The sequence below is a fragment of the Centropristis striata genome, chromosome 16 (assembly GCF_030273125.1).
Source record: "Centropristis striata isolate RG_2023a ecotype Rhode Island chromosome 16, C.striata_1.0, whole genome shotgun sequence".
In the NCBI taxonomy this organism is placed as follows: Eukaryota; Metazoa; Chordata; class Actinopteri; order Perciformes; family Serranidae; genus Centropristis; species Centropristis striata.
Genome location: NC_081532.1, coordinates 7,025,658 through 7,044,433, shown reverse-complemented (window position 1 = coordinate 7,044,433; position 18,776 = coordinate 7,025,658). Strand labels below are relative to the sequence as shown.

Below are 18,776 nucleotides of genomic sequence, written 5' to 3'. Positions count from 1 at the left end.
GTACACAAAAATGATTTAGCAGATAGCACCGACAATGCACTCCATCTTGTAAAATGTCTGTTTTTATTGTTCTGGGTTTGATTGTATGCACTGGTTATGTCCTTTACTTTAACAGAGGTCTTATGAAAACAATGAACTCACAGATGCGTGTGATATCAAACTTGACCATTTCATTATTGCTACATCTGAAAAATCAGTCTTCGACGAAGCAACTCAATGTATTTCACTGACGCAAGCATTTTATGTATGACAATGTACAAATGATAACAGCAGAGATGGAACTGAAAAAAGCCCACATGTCAGGGTAAGGGAAGAGGGAACATAGTATGGATTGAACAACATGCCTTGATGCTAATAAAGCTGTGTTTGAACCTTGTACATGTCATTTCATTTCTGTGGGTAAAAGGCTGTAGGTTCATATCTGGGTTCCTGTTTTCAGCAGCAGAAGAGATGGCACTGTCACTAGTTTAAAATGATATGATGGACTCTTGATATGGAGCTAATTCCATCAGAGGAGAGACACGCTTTGTTTTGCACTTTGATAAAGTTCAGTGTGGGAAGAAAAGGAGGATTGCAGGTGGCATCACCAGCTCTCGTTCCTCACCAGGACCTGCAAGACATAAAAAAAAAGTGTGGTGAGTGGAAAAAGTACAGATGAGATCCTGTTCCTTCTTCAAAAACTCATAGTATAGTATGACGTCTGTTGAGCCATTTTCAAACCATAAAATGCCTTTTTTTTTAAAACCTTGGGTATGGGTATTTGCCAATTGTATTTTAATTGACAGTAATGTTATATAATTTAATTAACAGCAAAAAACAAACAAACATTTGGATGTGCAGTACTACTTTAATCTAAATCAGCATAGCAACTAGTTGCTAAAAGGAATCAGACAAATGTAGGGTTCATATGGGTGCTTGAAATCCTTGAAAATGCTTAAATTTTAATGTATTTTCAAGGTTTGAAAAGTGCTTGGATTTTGGATAAAGTGCTTGAAAATGCTTGAAATTCTTACTGTATTTCTCGTGCAATTTGACAATAGATAATCACATGTTCAATGAACATGTACTTTCAGTTGTAAAAAATGGTTGAGTGAAATTGCCCCTTTTAGCATGTAAGTACTCATCTAAAACATGCAACTTAAAACCGTTGTAAGGTCCTGGAAAAACTTGAAAATGGACCTTGAAGGTCCTTGAAAAGTGCTTGAATTTGACCGCTGAAAAAGTGTATGAACCTTGCAAATGTAAGAGTGTAAGAACAAAGTAGCAGAAAATGTTCACGCTCATGCAATGTACAACTTGAGTCAATGTACTTAGTTACTTTCCACAACTGTTATTTTCTATATGTATTTGAAGACATTTAAGACCCTATAAAACCAAAACACTGACAGCTCAGTGTTGCACTTGAAGAATTTAAACATTATTGAGGGACTCCAAAAATCTTAAAAGATGAAATTGCATTATATTTGTACAAACAAAAAATGTTTTGCACAAGATATGGATCTTAAAAAATATCTGCTATCCACAGTTGGAGGTGTTGGGATCTGATGTGACAATTTAAAAGCAAGGAGCCACTTAGAGAGGAGCTGGCCCCCTTCCGATTTACTACAAAATCAATTCACTAAATGAAAAATGTAAAATTAAACTACATTACATTTAACTACGGTACAGTGCAGCTTGAGGCAGAGTCATTTCCACTGACTGGAGATAATAATATACTTGTAACAAGAGGCTTTATGGTTTGATATAGTTCTTGGATTTTTAGATAATTCACTAACTTTTACAGAAATGATCTATTTATTAACAATAAAGATGATCATTACAGTGTCTATTCTGATAGACAGAGCTCAAAGAGTCATTTTTTCTCAAATTTTGAGAACCAGAAATCGTGTGTCAAACCACAAAGTGCATAACGTCACGTTCATTTATAGCGCTGACTCACCCTCAACCTGAACTACTTCTTCTACTACAACAACTGTAGTGTTTTGAGCTGAGGCACAGGGATATGCCTGATTTCTCAGGCATATCCTGGGATATGGGATATCCTTTAACAGGGAGTTCAAATCTGATTTTCTGTCCTGAATTTAGCCAAAATTACGCAGGTTCTCTCTTCAACCAGATCAACTTGTGATCTTTTTGATTTGATTCGACTGCATGTTTAAATGTGTGGTTTACTAAGACGCATCTACTGCATCCTAATGAAACCTTTTCTAGATTAGCAACCTCATCTTTTCAGTCACCATCATAAGCACCGATAAATCTGCCGTCTCATTCCTCCAACCTTACATCACCTCCATGTGATTATGTGGTGGGAACAGCGTGGCTCAGTCAGGACCGTAAGCCTGTCAGTCCTCCGCTGCTCTAATGCTGCATTTCAAATTCCGTCTGGCTTTTATCTCAGTAGTTAGTGACGTTGGCAGGTTACAGGCTGTCGGAAATGCTCGGTCAAGTCTACATCCTGGCCGCGGATGTGCTGCAGGAACAGTGACTGGCTGTGTAGTGGAAGGCTTTAAAGGATTTCTCCCTGAATAAGTGAGGAGGTGGAAGGCTGCGGTTAATTTTCCCGCCTGTCATAGATATATACGACAAAGTGATGGTGAAACCACATGAATGAGCCACAAGAGAGGCAGCTTCCCACAGGCAGCACCCTCATATTCCCACACACTCTCTCTGCTCAGTTATTCACCTTTCGCTGCTCCATCCAGATTTCTATCGCTATGGCAACGCCTTCATCTGAGGGCAAAACCCCATGTGTATCTCTCTTTTCTTTTAATCTGAGAGATTGTGGGATTAACACAGCCAGAGGCCTTTAATGCCTGTTGTTGGCCTGCATGTTGGCTCATGAGTAGATGCATTTTTTTTTCCACTTTTTGTCTGTCATGTCGGGGTCAGTGTGATCAAGGGTTGTTGTGTTTTTCTTTTAATTGCAAGCGCTAAAAGGCACGCGGCAAGAACAGAAGGCATTGCATAACCTGTTAACACGATAAACACTCGTACCTGCTGACCTTGACTCTGTGTTGGGTGCAGATCGACTGGGAGGGAGTCGAGGGTCGGCTGTCTCCCAGAGCGCTTCACTGTTTACTGTCGTCTGACATGAAGAGGACGGACAGAGGGAGACCTTGAAGGGAGAACCGGGGAGGGACGGACAGCCCTTGCTGCAGGAGTCCTCTGGTGCTTCATCAGCACGGGGCTCGTGCACACGGCCCTCCTGTGCTGCATTGTCAGCGGTTAGGTTCAGACGAGTGTCCAGCCCGGGGCTTGATTTCCATGCTATATCTAGCTGTGTCACAGTGCGTGTACAAAAAGATCCCTCATTTGCTTTGGGGGTCTAGAACCATTTGCGCTTAGTTTTCCCTTAGAGCAGTGCTCCCTTAAAAGCCTCTGCAGTTGTCATGGAATTGTGCTTCCTCGTAAACAATGACTCTTTTCATTCCCGCACAGCTTTCAGTCCAGTAGCTGAGATACACGGAGCAGAGGGCAAAGAGAAAGAGAGAGGAGGGGTTGAGTTGCTGCAAGGCAGCTCTCTCCACACTATCATCTATTATGAAGTCCACTGTGCGTCCCACACAGGCTTTACTGTTCATTTATAACAGCTGATAAAAGTTTGTAGTCTCGTTACATCCATGGTACAAAATTTGGTTTACTTTGACAGGATTTATAATAAAAACTGATGGTCAAAAATGTAATCAAACCAGCTGATGGATGAAGATATGTAAGGAAAAAAACAACACTGTGGGTCTTTATGGGAAGATGGGTAAAGCTGTTGGGTGATGAGGGCCATAATGAAGGCAGGAGCCGAGCACATGACCAGAATTAAGGAGACCACAACAAGCGTTGGGTTTATTTCTCATCCAGGCTGGCTTTGAGTTGAGCTTCCAGGGCCATTTTATCAAATGTACGCATGTTGGTCTCCTCCCGCACTTTGTCTCGTACATGGAAAGAGGCCCGGGCCACGGAGCGCGCGCTCTCCAGCACCGCCCTCTTTTCCTTGAAGATCTGCTCGCTCTTCTCCAGCTTCCTCTCGATGGACTGCAGCAGCTCCAGGCGCCTCTGCTTCTCCTCTTCCTCCACGCGCTGCCTGTTGAGCCTCTGGAGTTTCTCCTTCTCCTGCCGGCTCTGGGTGGCCCGCTGAGCTTTCTCTTTTGCTCTCTCCTCCGCCACCAAGGCCGCCTGCTGGGCTCGTTTCTCCGCCTCCTTCACACGAGCTTCCAGCAGCTGCTGCTGTTGCCTCTCACGCTTCTCTGCCGCCTTGCGTGCTTTCTGGATCTGCTTCTCCTCACGCTTGGCCTTTTCCTTCAGCTCCTGCCCTCGACGCTCCACTATCTGTTCGTAATTCTCCAGGGAGCGGCTGAGCTTCTCCTCCGCTGCCCTCCTCGCCTCCTCCCTCTCCTCCTGCTCTCTGCGGGCGATCTCCTGCGTCAGAGCGGCGTGACGTCTTCTCTCTGCTTTGTTCAGACCTCTTCTGTCTTCCTGGACCTGGTGCTCCTTCTCTTGCCTCTTGAGCTCGGCCATGGTGAGCTTCTCTTTCAGCAGCAGCCTCTCCTGCTCCAGCATGGCCGCCCTCTCCTCCTCCAGGGCCTTCAGGTTCTGTTCCTGAAGGGTTTTCTTATGCTTCTCCTCCCGTGCCGCCTGCTGTAACCTCAGTAGACGGTTGCGCTCCTGCAGCTCCGAGAGCTCCTTCCATCGCTCCTCGCTCTCCTCCACCTGTCGCATTTTAGCGGCTGCTGATTGTCGCTCCTGCTGGCTGAGTCTTCGCTGGCGTATCGACACCTGCGTCTGCCACACCCGCTGGCACTGAAGCATGGCGCGCTGCTTTTCTCTCTCCTCCTGTTCTCGCCGTAGCTCGTCCATCCTACGTTCACTGTCCCACTGGAGGTGAGCCACGTACCGGGTCTGACTCATGATGTCTTCCTCCTGGTATCTGGCCAGCATCAACGCTGCGATCTTGCGGTCCCGCTCGGACACGGCCTTCAGCCCTCGCCGCTTCACCTCCTTCACTATGCGCTCCACCTTCTGTGTGGTCTGAATAGAGTGGCTCAGGTCTCCGAGGCTGAGGCTGCGGCCCATCAGGGAGTTGAACGCGGCCATAGTGCGAGCTCGAGGACTGGAGACTTTGGCCCAGTGGCCTCTTGGACTATCCCAGCTGTAAGAAGAGGAAGCACCCGACTCTGATGAGGTGCATGTAGTAGTCGTTGTGGTGGTGGAGGTGGACGAGCAGACGGGATCCATCCTCCGCTGTAAGGACTCCAGAGAATGGCTTTTTCCTGGCACCTTGGAGGGAATGCCAAGATGTCCATTGTGCTGAGAGAACGGAGCTCCTGTTACGCCATTCTGAGGCGTCCCAGAGCTCTGAACTGCAGGCCTGGTCACTGATGAGGTCAACGTAGAGTTGGCTCTGGGGAAGGCGGGGGGTTTTGGTGTGGGCCTGGGGAAAGTGTTTGAAGATTTACCGCCTGAGGACTTCCTGACAACTGGCGGAGGGCCGGAGGAGAGTGGCCTTGTGGTTTTTACTTCAGATGAAGAAGGCTGCTTGACAGATCCTTGGACACCCTTGGAGGACGGTGTAGAGGTTGTGGAACTTGTTTTTGGGGACCCAGCAGGGGCAGATTTAGGAGAGGTACTGGAAGGAGCTTTAGATAAAAGAGCTGTACTCGTTTTTGGGCCTGCTGGTGAAGCTCTAGATGCTCCAGAATCAGGGGCTGAGCTGGAGGTCACCGGTCGAGATTTAGGAGGCTGAGTGGAGCCGGAGGAGGCTTTGTGCTGCTGCTCCACAGCGGAGGGTGATGCACTGCTGCCGGTATTGACTGCTGCCTGCAGAATCCTTCTCTTCTCCTCTCTGATTATCCTCTCCCTCTCCTCTCTGCACTGCCTCAGTTTGGCGTGCCTGTCCCTTTCGTAGACTTCAAACAGGCCTGTCGCAACGCGCATGGATCGACCCGGAGCCTCCCGGGCGAAGTCAGCCAGTGGGCGGGGCAGGAGCTCCACTGGTTTGACCCCGCATCGAGCACACGCCTCCAGAGAATGAGGGCTTGTTAACACGTAGCGGCTGCCCTCTGCGACCGGTGAATCAAAGTTGTACAGGTCCAGGTGCAGTTTCGGTGACGAATCAGTCTGAGTCTGTGGTTGCTCAGGTGGAGGCCCCTGAGGGGCGGCGTCTGGCTCCGCCGATGATGCTGTGTGGCAGGGGCTCGTCTCAGAACTGCCAGTGGGCGGGGTCTCGAAACCGGCATCCCCATCATCCTCTGTTGTCGTGCCATCGGCCTGTTCTGGCAGTCGAGGGTCTTCGGTGGCCACAGCTGGTGTGTCGAGCTGTGGGCCTTTACACTTGTTCTGCTCCTCAGCATCCGAGGGGTCGACCATAGTTGGCTGATACTGCAGGTAGAGAAGAGGGACAGGGACAGGGGTCAGTGGAAGGTAGGGGGTTGTATGATATGTGAGGGGATAACATAGTAGGATAAAATTTCAATTAGAGGATTATAGTATTCAGTCCAGAGCTTAAGAGAGATACAGTCTGTGGGGGAGGGTCTAACGCATGTTCAGAGATGCATGCATGCATGCACACATATTCATGCACTGATTTTTACACCAGATGAGACATTTCCCCTTCAGGGAAGTGACATAACACACGAAAAAACACCAGGGTCCTTTAATAGAGAGTCTATTTTTGGCAGAGTTACTAGGCTGAGAGAATTTGATTACTCATAGCAATATTTTTCACTCCACATCACACAATCAACCTACAAATACATTTGAAATCAAACCAGGTCCCACATCATATACATTATTAACCAGTTAATAGTAAAAGCTTGATTTTAAACAAGATTTTCTTTCTGGTAAACAAGCACTTGACTCTGCTACCATCATGGACTCACACCTAAAGACAGGAGAGGCCTAGACTTTTCTCTATCAGCAGCACAAGGACTGAGAATATCTGCACTTTTTATATTAAAAACCACTCAGGATCGAGTTCTAATAACAGATTATATTAGAGTTGGTTTGCTTTTGTTCAACAAAGATAATAATAATGACTGTTTTTACTGTTTGATCCCGTGGTTTTGGTTGTATTTCACGCTGTGGCGCACCACACAAACACCCACTGACCTGCCAGTTTGTAAAACGTTTTCTGAACCGGTGCTTTGTTCCCCTTTAATCCGTGCAGTGCCCCTTGTTCCCTGCATAATATCAGGTTTCAGGGAAAAGGCTGCGGCCGTCGACCCAACGATGGAGCTTCACATCGCCGCAACCTCCAGCGACACGACAGACAGACGGAGCCTTTCGCAGCCTGTCGGTCTCCTCAGCAGCGAGGAGTCAATCTGTGCTCTCCAAGACTAAAAAATACATGCAAAAACGCTCCCAGAGTGAAATGTACTTTTAACGTCGAGGGAAATCTTCCTATCCTGCTTCCTCTGATCCTCCCGCAGCAAAGTGCATCCCGTAAACATCCGCGGTCTCCACCTGCTATTCAGCAGCATCCCTCCATCTCAGCCTCCTTAGCTCCGCCTGCTTGTGGCAAATACGCTAAAAATACGGACTGCACTGTGCAATTAATCAAGCGCACGTACACTCAAATTACATGCTTTTAACATGCGACAAAACATTGGACTAATGGTGTCTCTGGATGTGTTAGCCTTGAGCAAAGTTCCTCCTATAGGCCTACTTTCTACCAGGGAGATGTATACATATATATATATATATATATATATATATATAGAAGGAGAACGTCTGTTGAATAATGCTTCCTATATTATTTACCGCTTTATAATTTGATCTGTACTCTAGATAATACAAAAAATAATGACAAACATGTTAAATATATTGTATGAATCATTCTATAAATAGATGTTTAATCTGTGCAGGCTGGCCCATTAAAAGTCACATCACTGCATGTAACAGCTGCCATCTGCCACCCTGCTTATGTGTGAAATTAAATACACTGTAATGATGCAAATCAGCCACTAGAGGGCACTATAATATAATGGATTCATGCTTTTAGTTCCTCGGCAGACAAAGAAACAGCATCAGCACATCTCATTAGGGGAGGAAGCACTCACATATTGTCACCCTGTTAAAATAATCGCCTAACTCTTTTTTTCAAGTTTTGCAGGAAACACAAAAAACTTCACCAAAAGTGTAACATATGACATTTATTGATAATTTCACTCAAAAAGGATGTAACAAAGGATGGCTATTGGCATAGTAATAACACTGTGTGTAAATTATGTAACTTAAGAGAAATAAATGACTTAGGCAATTTTTGAACATGCCTTTGTGACTTAAGCAAGATATGGTAACACTTTATTTTGAAGGTGTCTACATAAGAGTCACACAAGCCTGTCAGAAACATGACATGACAAGTATCAAGAGCATTAATGTTACTTCAACGTGTCATTAATGTTCATGACACATTCCATGTCATGTTTATGACACGCTCATGTCACTCTTATGTAGACACCTTCAAAATAAAGTGTTACCATAACTTGCTTAAGTCACAAAGGCATGTTCAAAAAATTGCCTACGTCACATTTTATTTTGACTTAGGCATAATAAATCTGCTTAAGTCACACACTTGACATAGGCCATTATCTTAAAGGGGTAAAATCACATGATCTGAGGATGTAGGTGATTTGACCATAGGTGGCCGGCGTCATGGGGAGATGATTTAGGCAAAAAAAAATAATTTTTGACTTGAGGCGATTATTTTAACAGTGTGAGTATGTTTAAGTAAAAGCAGCAACATCAGAATAAAAATTAAGTTGAAATTCTGCATTGAAAATGTTACTTAAGTACAAGTATCATCAGCATAATGTAGTTAAAATATCAAAGTAAAATCACTCATATTACTGAAAAATTATTATTGCTGATGTATGATATAATTAGCATTTTATTGTGTCAGATTTGAGCTTTTTAAACTATTGGCATGTTGTAATATATTTTACATATAAAAACATGATCATTTGTTATCATGTTGCTGTATCTTAGTCATCAAAGTTCAAAATAAGTGAAACTGTCAGACAAATGTAGTAATGGTAAGACTCAGTAAAGCACAAGTACCTCAAAGTTGGACTTTGAGCTACAGTACTTGGGTAAATGTTACATTTCACCACTGGAACAGACATGTGAGCTTATACATAACTACATTTTACATTTTTTAAAAAAATCTTAAATTATTATTATTTTTTTAAATCTAAATGTTACAAAAAATGTACAATAACTTAACTTTTGTGATGAATGTAATGAGGGGATATTGCTATTACAAAAACAGCAAATATGTCAATTTAAGAGAGTTTGAAAAAAAAAAAAAACTATTGTCCATAGCACCCGTTGCAGTTAATGTGGAGTTTGTATGTTTTCTGCACCACAGACCTTTTTCACAGAAGACATGCTGACTGATTTCAGTAGGAAAAGCACATGTTAAAGTAATAAAAAATAATCATGGGTGAATTCCATTTAGCTACTTCAGTTTCAGGCTCCTGGTAATTTACATGCTGGCTCACTGTCACACTGTCATGACTTGGATAGAACAGAGACATCACTCATGTCTTTAGCAACACCTGTCAAAATGTATAATGATACTGTAGATCAGGGATGGGCAACTTAAATGCTGGAGGGGGCCACAATTTTTAATCGACACTACCACAGGGCCACATATAGGACCGTGCACTTAACCAGATATGATGAAAGCAACTTTTAAATATGTTTACAGTGCAGTAACTTAACATATTTCATTTTTTTCATTTCAAATGCATGTATAACAGTATAAATAGGAATGCAAAAGGTTTGAAGCAAATAAAAAATAACCACTTTATGTGATTTCTTTTTTTTTTTCCAGTGCAAGAACAACAGACCAACATTAATAACAAGAAGTAATTTTGCCCATTTTTACACTGCACTTTTAAGATTTCATGCTCAAATGCATGTAGTTGTACTGAGGGCCACTTCAAGTGAGGGTGCGGGCCGTATGCGGCCCCCGGGCCTCCAGTTGCCCATCCCTGCTGTAGATTGTATGTTTATCTGTGTTAGGCCTTTACATGTCTAGTATACTACAGTAACCAGTTAACTGTATTACAATTTTCCTATTTTAAAGAATATTTCTTGGTTACGCTTCACTTTAAGTGGCTGCATTTATAAGCAGTATATAAACATTAAACAAACTGTCTGTGTGGCTCTATCATGTCAGCAGATCTGAGAGTTGTACAGTAATTTTAATTATTTGTCAACAATTATAACTTTAGATATTTTTTTAGAGTACTACAGCTGTGTTTTGCTTCATTGTTATTCCACCTGCTTCCATGTACAGGTGCACACCGGAGGACAAATTCACTAATTACCACCGATATCTGCCTACTGCTACATCATAGTGTGTTATAATCATAGCTTAATGGGGGACTTAAAGTCTTTCATATTAAAAAAAAAATCGAAATACAGTTTTCACTATGTATTTCATGATTTCTTCAACATTTTACAAGATTTTAGAATAATGAAGCTTCCATGGGCCTAATACATCCACAGTCCCCCACTGACTGTGAATAGGAATAAACGGGAAAAATAGACAAGTTATTGAATGAAAATGAACATGAGATGTGTTGGTAGACTTAACTGATTCATGTGCAGGAGATATTTCTGTGGTGAAAGGTCAGGGTCACAGACAGGGCAGCAACAACAGAGCTGGTGAGATTGAACCTTCATAAGATTGGTGGTGACTGGATTATGCATTTACACTTACACACACATTTCAACATTCAAGATGATCTTTTTGAATAAAACATGTAATAATAATAAACTTTGGTTTCTTATTTTCTGCAATAATCCAAACACCAATGCAGGTTGGCCTGCAGTAGCAGTAACAATACAATTATAGTTCTAGCAGGGACTTCAAGTGGTGAAAGAGGTAAAAAAATATATATATATTGTTAGATGTCATTGTTGTGTGACTCTTTCACCACTACCACATGATAAAGTACAGGATTCGTACACTTTAGCGGTGGTCAAATTCAAGCGTTTTTCAAGGACTTTCAATGTTAATTTTCAAGCTTTTCCAGTATCTTACACCTGTTGTAAATTGCATGTTTTAGATGAGTACTTACATACTAAAAGGGGGAGATTTCACTTAACCATACCAACAGCGATGGTATTACACTTTTAGGAGGAACGGTCTTCATTCCAATAGGCTACTCATTATTTTTACATTGAACATGTGATTATCTATAGTCTATAGATGGATATAGTCAGATTGCAAGAGAAATACAGTAAGAATTTCAAGCATTTACAAGCACTTTATCCAAAATCTAAGCACTTTTTAAACCTTGAAAATACATTTAAATTCAAGCATTTTCAAGGATTTCAAGCACCCGTACGAACCCTGAAAGTAGTGTTTTCATTGAAAGCTACTTTATTAAGACAGACTGGTCTGCCTGGATCCAGTCGGAGCGGTTGATTCAGGATTAGATAACTCTGAGTGAAAATCACAGTGATGATGACCCACTAAACTCCTGACCCGGTGTGGGGAACAGTGCGAGTTTAATTGGCCCCGCCCGTGAGCCGTATCAGGAGGACAGCGGGTAACAAGTGACAACAGGGAACGTGCTGGCTGGCTTGTTAACCGGGGGCATGGGGTCTGAGAGGGGGGCCAAAGGGGAGCGGGGCATGGTGTGGTCGCTGCACAGTTCACTGGTGCAGGGGTATGCTCGACAGAATTTTTGTGTTTTTGTTTTTGGTAGGGCATGCTCCCTACCACCAAAGCTGGACTGGGGGTTCATCGAGAGGTGAGCCGCTCTGTGCAGTCATGGAGACCACTGCAAAGCCCGGCTGGTGGTGAGGGCCTGGAGTAATCCCTTATCTACTGGTTCTGCAGTGGGAACCAGTCTAGATGTGCCAAAACCGTAATTGTGAGTATGAAGAAATAAAATCTGATTTATTTTAAAGTACGTGTACAGGAATTTATTGTGGTACTCAGGACTGTAACTGCAGTTTAAGGACACTAAGGAAACATGCACTTTATTTTAGTTTTGTTGATTTAAAAAAAAAAAAACCTAATAACTTAATATATTTATCAAAGAAATCAGTAAATCAATGATTCCTTTTTGCCCCTGAACACTTATGTTACAAAAGTATGTTTACTTAAGTACTGTACTGTAAGTATAATTTTGAGGTAATTGTACTCAAATTCTCATTTTCTGCTACTTTTTACTTCACCTTCAGTACATTTCAGAGCCAAATATTGTAACTTACTAGTTACTTCAAATATTTACTTTATGAATACAAAACATAATACACAAATAAATTACGATGTATCATTATGGCTGAATTTAACACTTTATTGATAAAATTCCTGGTGAAATACCAAATATATATATTAAAAAACTGGAATTTAACAAGATAATATACATATTTTGGAATAGACCATTCTGCATCTTTTTTTATACTTTAAGTGTATTTCGATGCTAATACTTTTAAGATTTTGAAAACAGTCTTGTAGTTGCAATAGAGTATTTTTACACTACTGTATTAACACTTTCACTTCAGTAAAATATATCTGTACTTCTTCCATCACTGACTAATACATAAACTGTAAAAACAGAAAGAAGAAAGAAAACAAGATGACTTGAAACAGTGATAAAGAGCAATAAAGTCTAGTTGTTAGATAGATAAGTGTGTCTGCTAACGTAGGAGAGATTCGTGCTCCTGTGCATAACATAACCAAGTATAAACTGACTCTATATCAGTTCTCATAGTTTGGAAAATCTGCCTCAGTTCTGGAAGATCTTGCAGCAAATGATTGATGAAGAAGTCTTAAGTCAGAATAACAAAGTGAAAGCAGCATCAGTACAGTTAAGAGGATCTATGTGCCGTTCAATCCAATGACAGAAGCACAGAGGCAACAAATGAACCGAGCCAAGAGATTACAGGCAGACAGAAACTCAGGGAGCTCAGACAATAACCACTCTTGGCTGCATGGCTCAGCAGTTTCAGCTGAGATTAATTCACCCATTTCATTTCCCTTCAAGATCTGATTTTCACTTCTACATGTGTGCTGAACTTTGACAAGTGCGGATAAAGAAATGGCAAATTCTTTTACAGACCTGGAAATAAAGAGGATACAGTCAGTCTCAGTGCATTTGCACATCTCCACAGGGCTACTGATTTTCCACATTATTATATTTTACTACTGTTATAGTGGATTGTGCCAAGAGGACACCATAGGGGTGTTCGCTCAGAGCGGAACATTTTCAGAGAGCGTACAACTCTGGTCAGACAAGTCCAGTGAACCAGATATGATGATGTACCATGGTAGGACTTCTACATGTCACTTTTTACATTATGAAACTGTTTCTGCTATCCAATAATAAATCATAATCTATGGACTTAGAGGGCTGATGTTTTTTTTGAAGATACTGCTCACTCACTTAAAATATCTGGGAATTTATGAGGTATTTGAGGACCTTAACTTGAAAGCAGCTCTCTGTATTTACATTACATTTTATGAATGAATTCTCCATTAAAGGATTTTATTCTTATCGTCAGATTTCCTTTATCATTAAAGTTGCTGCAGCAGATCATTCAGGTTAAATCATAATGTAAATGTTGTTTTCTGATATATACCCTTAACAGAGAACTGTAGTGGAAGAAGCAACACTAAATTAAAAATGAATCAATATTTGATTGTTGTTTTTTTTTTAAAGTACACACATTTACATGGATGCTACTGTATGTTTCACTCGCAGTGGTTCAATAAAAAAGTACACACATATAATCAGCTAAATGTATCAAAATTCAGAGTACTCATCATGCAGAATGCCCCTTTGAGTGTTATTTATATGATTTTATTCTGATGCTGATGAATAAACTTAGTAAGCAGAATTTAACTGTTGAAGCTGTTTCCAGTTGAATATATATATATATATATATATATATATATATATATATATATATACACACACACACACACGTTATGAATAGGAATATATATATATATATATTAAAATTCATTAAAATATATTTCAATTAATGGCTTTCCCATCTTACCAAGATCAGCCTTCAATCATAATTATTTGGTCACATATAAATGTATTGTTTACCTGAACAAAATAGGGTCTTGTATTTCTTGTAAAGCTTTATTTTATAGGCTTATAATTTCCCAATAAATTATGGGATTTTTTTTTATTATGGGAAAATAGAGAAGAGGTTCTGACACATTTATTTTAGTTACATTTTATCTAGCTTTATTGACTTCATGTTGATTTCTGGAGAATTCCGTTAAATAGCCAAATAGTATTGGCTATTTAACTTCCTGATGAGATCCTTTTAAACCGAAGAAAATAATAACTTATGATTTGACACTTAATTCTTCACATACATTAGACTCTATAACCTAAATGACATTTTTTTTTTTTTTTAACATTTTTGCAGATTAAGCTGACCCACTGAACAATTGTGAAAAGATTCCAGGTTACGTAAGCAATTCATTGATATTAATTAATTGGAAGTTCACCAAACGAACTCTCAATCTTTACATAACTGCTGCCAAATTACATAATTCTTTCCAGGAAGCTTCCCAGGAAATTATGGACCTGAGTTCTGAGTTTGGGATGGGTGTGGTGTTAGGGGAGGTGATGTTTAATTTTTCTATTTCAACATAACAATAAACAGGGGAAAACAATTTGAGAACTCAGATTTGTCCTTTGTATTTGTGACTTGTATTTTACCGGTTTCCACTAAATAAATATATGAAAAACCATGCGTCTAACCCCAATAGTTATTATCTGTCTAAAGCAAAGAGTGAGAAAAAGAGACTACCAGATTGTGAGAAAGTTAGAGGTACCACTTGAAAAGCAGTACTGTAGGCTGATGTTGCGTATGTTTTCAAACAATCCTGTCTTTTCACTCACTCTGTCCTGCACACTCGCTGCCCTGCAGGAACTCACTGGTCCTGTGAAGACTGAGACCTTTCGTTGCCCCCAGTTCACATTTCCAGCCTCGGTTTGCCAACAGAAAGGGACACGTTTTCTGGACAGTTTCAACAACTCCCCCTTCTGACCCTTTTGCTTTCTCCAGCCACCGAAGCCCCCTCCCCTTCCCTCTCTCTTTGCTCTGTCTTCTGTGGGACGGTACAGGGGTCCCATGCGGGTGTGGAATAGTCCCCCTCCTCTGTGGAAGGGGAAAAGGTCCCAGAGACAGAGCTGTTAATTCAATCAGGAGAGCGGTATGCTCAATTAGGCATCCATAAGGGCCCTGGATGGGTTCAGGGGCCCTGTAGAGGGCAGGCAGCCCAGTCCCCATGAGGTATTAATTGTGGATGACAGTGTGTAAACAGTGGGGTGAATAGACAGCGCAGGTGCGGGACACCCCAGTCCAGACTCAATAGCCCTTTTCACACCCTTGGCTCTGTGTTGCCACTTTCTCTTTCATTCTCTCACTACGTAAAAATCCCTCACATCTCTGATTAATGTCACGGATAATTCGGCTTTGTGGCGCGTATTTATTTGTTGCTGTGCGTTTCCATCCCTAGGCATGCTCCTACATCAGCTTCAGTGTGTGTGTGTTTATGTGCAAGTGTGTGTTTGAAGAGGGTAATAAGAGGCCAGGTTGCTGCTGTCCAGAACTGTCGGCCAGCCAAGGGCTATCCGCGGCTCCTCGTTTTCAGGAGCTAATGAAAATTGCGGCCAGTACATGTAAAATATGTGGAATTTATGAAATGAAATCCAGATGACACTTTAAAAGGAGTGGGCTTTCAATCTGACCTCCAATTTTTCCGTTCAGCAAACCACCCAGCCCCCGTCACTCTGTCTGTCTGTCTTTCAGTCGGTGCTGGAAGTGTGTTTGGCCGTGTTTGATAATACTACATTTTCAAGTACCATCATACACACCCTTAATAGAGAACTGTAGTGGAGGAAGCAACATTTAATTAAAAATGAATCAATATTTGATTTTTTTTAAAAGTACACACATATAATCAGCAAAATGTATCAAAATTTAGAGTACTCATCATGCAAAATGCCCCTTTGAGTGTTATTTATATGATATTATTCTGATGCTGATACAAACAATATATATATATACACACACACACACACACACACACACACAGACACATATATATATATATATGTATATAAATATATATACACACGTTTTGGAAATTTAATGAATAGGAATGCATCATTTTTATAAGTTTATCATCTGTTTTCAATAGAAAAAGGGAATCTCAAAAAGTAGCTAAAGCTGTCAGATATATGAAAAGGAGTAAAAACTGCAATATTTCACTCTGAAATGTAAAAAAAAAAAAAAAATCTAAGTAGTAGAGGTTCAGAGAATGTAAGGAAGTAAGCAGCAATACCACCAAAAAAGGATAAACATGAGTACAATTAGTATAAGTATTTATTATGATGGCCTCTCTCAGACTGGTATAAATTTGATTTTAGTTTTAGTAACCACACCATTGGCAAAAATATATTTAAAGTAAAAGTAAAACTATGTTTGAGTGATATATTCATATGCTTAATTTGTTTTTTAAAATGACTAATTAATTAACATGTAAGCAGCATTTTATATCATAGCTAGTCAAAGTGAAGTGGATTTTACCAACTTTATATACAGTTGGTTATTTATTCTTTGAAAATGAATTCATATTTTACAAGATAATCATTGCTTTTAATGTATGATAATAACTGAAAGTCAATCAGAAAAATAACTACAAATTAAATGTAGCGTGATAAAAAATTGGATATTTCTCTGAAATACAGTGAGGCTATAAAATAACAAAAAATACAAGCACAAGGATCTAAAAATTGTACTTTCAATTTCTTTCCAATTCGCATTTTAACAAATGATTTGAGTTGATAGCACGGCATGTTAAATATGTCAAAGACAATTAGTAAATTAACAAGTAACCATGGATGTTAAGTACATTTAGTGGAGTTAAGAGCACAATATTTCCCTCTAAAGTATGCGGTTAAAGTTAAAGTTGAACTAAACAGAAATACACAGGTAAAGTACAAACAGCTCAAACTTGTAAGTATAATACTTCCACTGTCTACAAAATACAATAGAAATTATATTAAAAATGTTCATATGGTTCATATGTTCATGTAGATAAAATTGATATCAGATATTTAAATTTGTTTAAATTTAAATTTAAACAAAAACACTGGAAGTGGAGCTTTTATTTTGAAAAGAATGTGGTTCACGCAGTATTAATAACTGTTAAAAATAATGGGACGACTAACTAGTTAGCGCCTCTATTATAGTTCTTACCCACAACATTCAGCAGACCACATCTGAACTCTGTGTGTGTGTCTGACTTGTACTCTTGTACATGTGACATCATGGTTGAACATCTGTGCTAAGCCCCCTCCCCTCTGGCCGTCAGATCTCTGGGTGGCCTCTGTCCTGCTCTGTCTGTTTCTGTGTCTACAGACACCTGCTAATTTTCGGCCGTATGTAGTTGGTGTAAGCCGGCGGGGGGACAGCGGCTGGGGCGACTCTGGAAGGGCCGCTGCAGTAATTGGGAAATACATTTCCTTTCAGCGTGCCCATTCATTCCTTTTTTGTTTTTGTTGTCAGAGGTTTTCTTTCATGCTCGGCCAAATGACAACAGAATTAAAGTGTCGAGCCATGCTTTCCCTACAACAGCTTTACACCCCACAAAACTTTGCCTTCTTTGTTAAGGGTGGAGGGTTGAAGCGAGCGGGAAGAGCAGATATAAACTGATCTCGTTAACATTCCAAGAGACACTCCTGTTCCCCCTCTCTGCTCCTCATCCTCACCTCCCACAGCATTTCTCCACTCCAGGACATGAGTGGACCGGCTGGCACAGAGCAGAGACGGAGGGGGGGTACGATGATACTCCTGGGGTGAGAAACAGCACCAGAGTGAGGCAAATCCAGCCTCTCCCAGCTCTGATAATGATACTACATGGACGCTTTGCTTTGGATCTACGGTGGTCCGATAAAGGAGAATCCAGATTATTCACCGGTGAATAATCTGTCCAACTTCCTTTTTCCTCCCTTGCATTTGGCCTGACCCTCTTCACAAATTCTCTCCATCCTTCCTGAGAAAATAGCCCTTTAGTGAAACCGCCCGGTGCACACAGAAATCATTAATGCTGACCCTAATTGTGCCAATTCCAGCAGCTCAATAGCTCTAATTACAAGGTTCTTCACTGAGGCACTCAAAAAGCCGCTGAACTGTCATAGCCAACAATTAAAAAATATCTATAGGGACAAAGACTGAGGGAAGGGGATTGGGAGGGGGGGTTACCATTCCAGCAAAGGGTGACCGGATGGCCCTTTTCAGCTCTTAAAAGCCCACTTTCTGTGGATTGAGGGGTTGCTGAACTGAAGCTGGACACCTGCACTCAACACTCGGCTTCCCTCGCTCACCCTCTTCAGTCTCTCCTCCTTCTTTTTAACTCGCTCTCAATGGGCTACACAATTTATCTGAAAGGGAAAAGATGGAGAAAAAGAGAGGGCACAGAGAGAAAGAGGACGTGGGAGCCAGAAGTTGAGAGTTTGTAGGACGACTACAGAGTGGGACCAGTTTTATGAGTCCATTTAGTGTTCTTTTCTGTCAGGATGGACAATAATGCAATATGATCAGTGGTCGAAAAGAGTTTAGATCCTTTACATATGTAGAAGTAATACAGCAATATAAAGATACTCTATTACATTTAAAAGTATTGCATTGAAAATCTGACTTAAGTTAAAGCACACAGAACCATTAGCAAAATGTTCTTGAAGTAACAAAAGTAAAAGAAGTCATAAAGCAGAAAAATGTCACCCTTT

At 40.9% G+C, this 18,776-nt stretch overlaps 1 protein-coding gene across 3 annotated transcripts in view; it reads right to left on the bottom strand.

Annotated features, from left to right (window-relative positions):
- Positions 1-44: 44 nt before the first annotated feature.
- ccdc177 (coiled-coil domain containing 177) overlaps positions 45-18,776 on the bottom strand; it is a 49,199-nt gene continuing 30,467 nt past the window's right edge. The window contains exons 1-3 of one of the 3 annotated variants that reach the window (XM_059353067.1): positions 7,099-7,470; positions 2,995-6,369; positions 45-610 (exon numbers count right to left, since the gene is read on the bottom strand). In XM_059353067.1, coding sequence (XP_059209050.1) covers positions 3,838-6,357 — 2,520 coding nt within the window. In that variant the 5' untranslated portion in view covers positions 6,358-6,369; positions 7,099-7,470 and the 3' untranslated portion in view covers positions 45-610; positions 2,995-3,837. Of the gene's footprint in view, positions 611-2,994; positions 6,370-7,098; positions 7,471-18,776 lie in introns of those variants that run through there. The other 2 variants (XM_059353069.1, XM_059353068.1) reach the window with 2 other exon arrangements.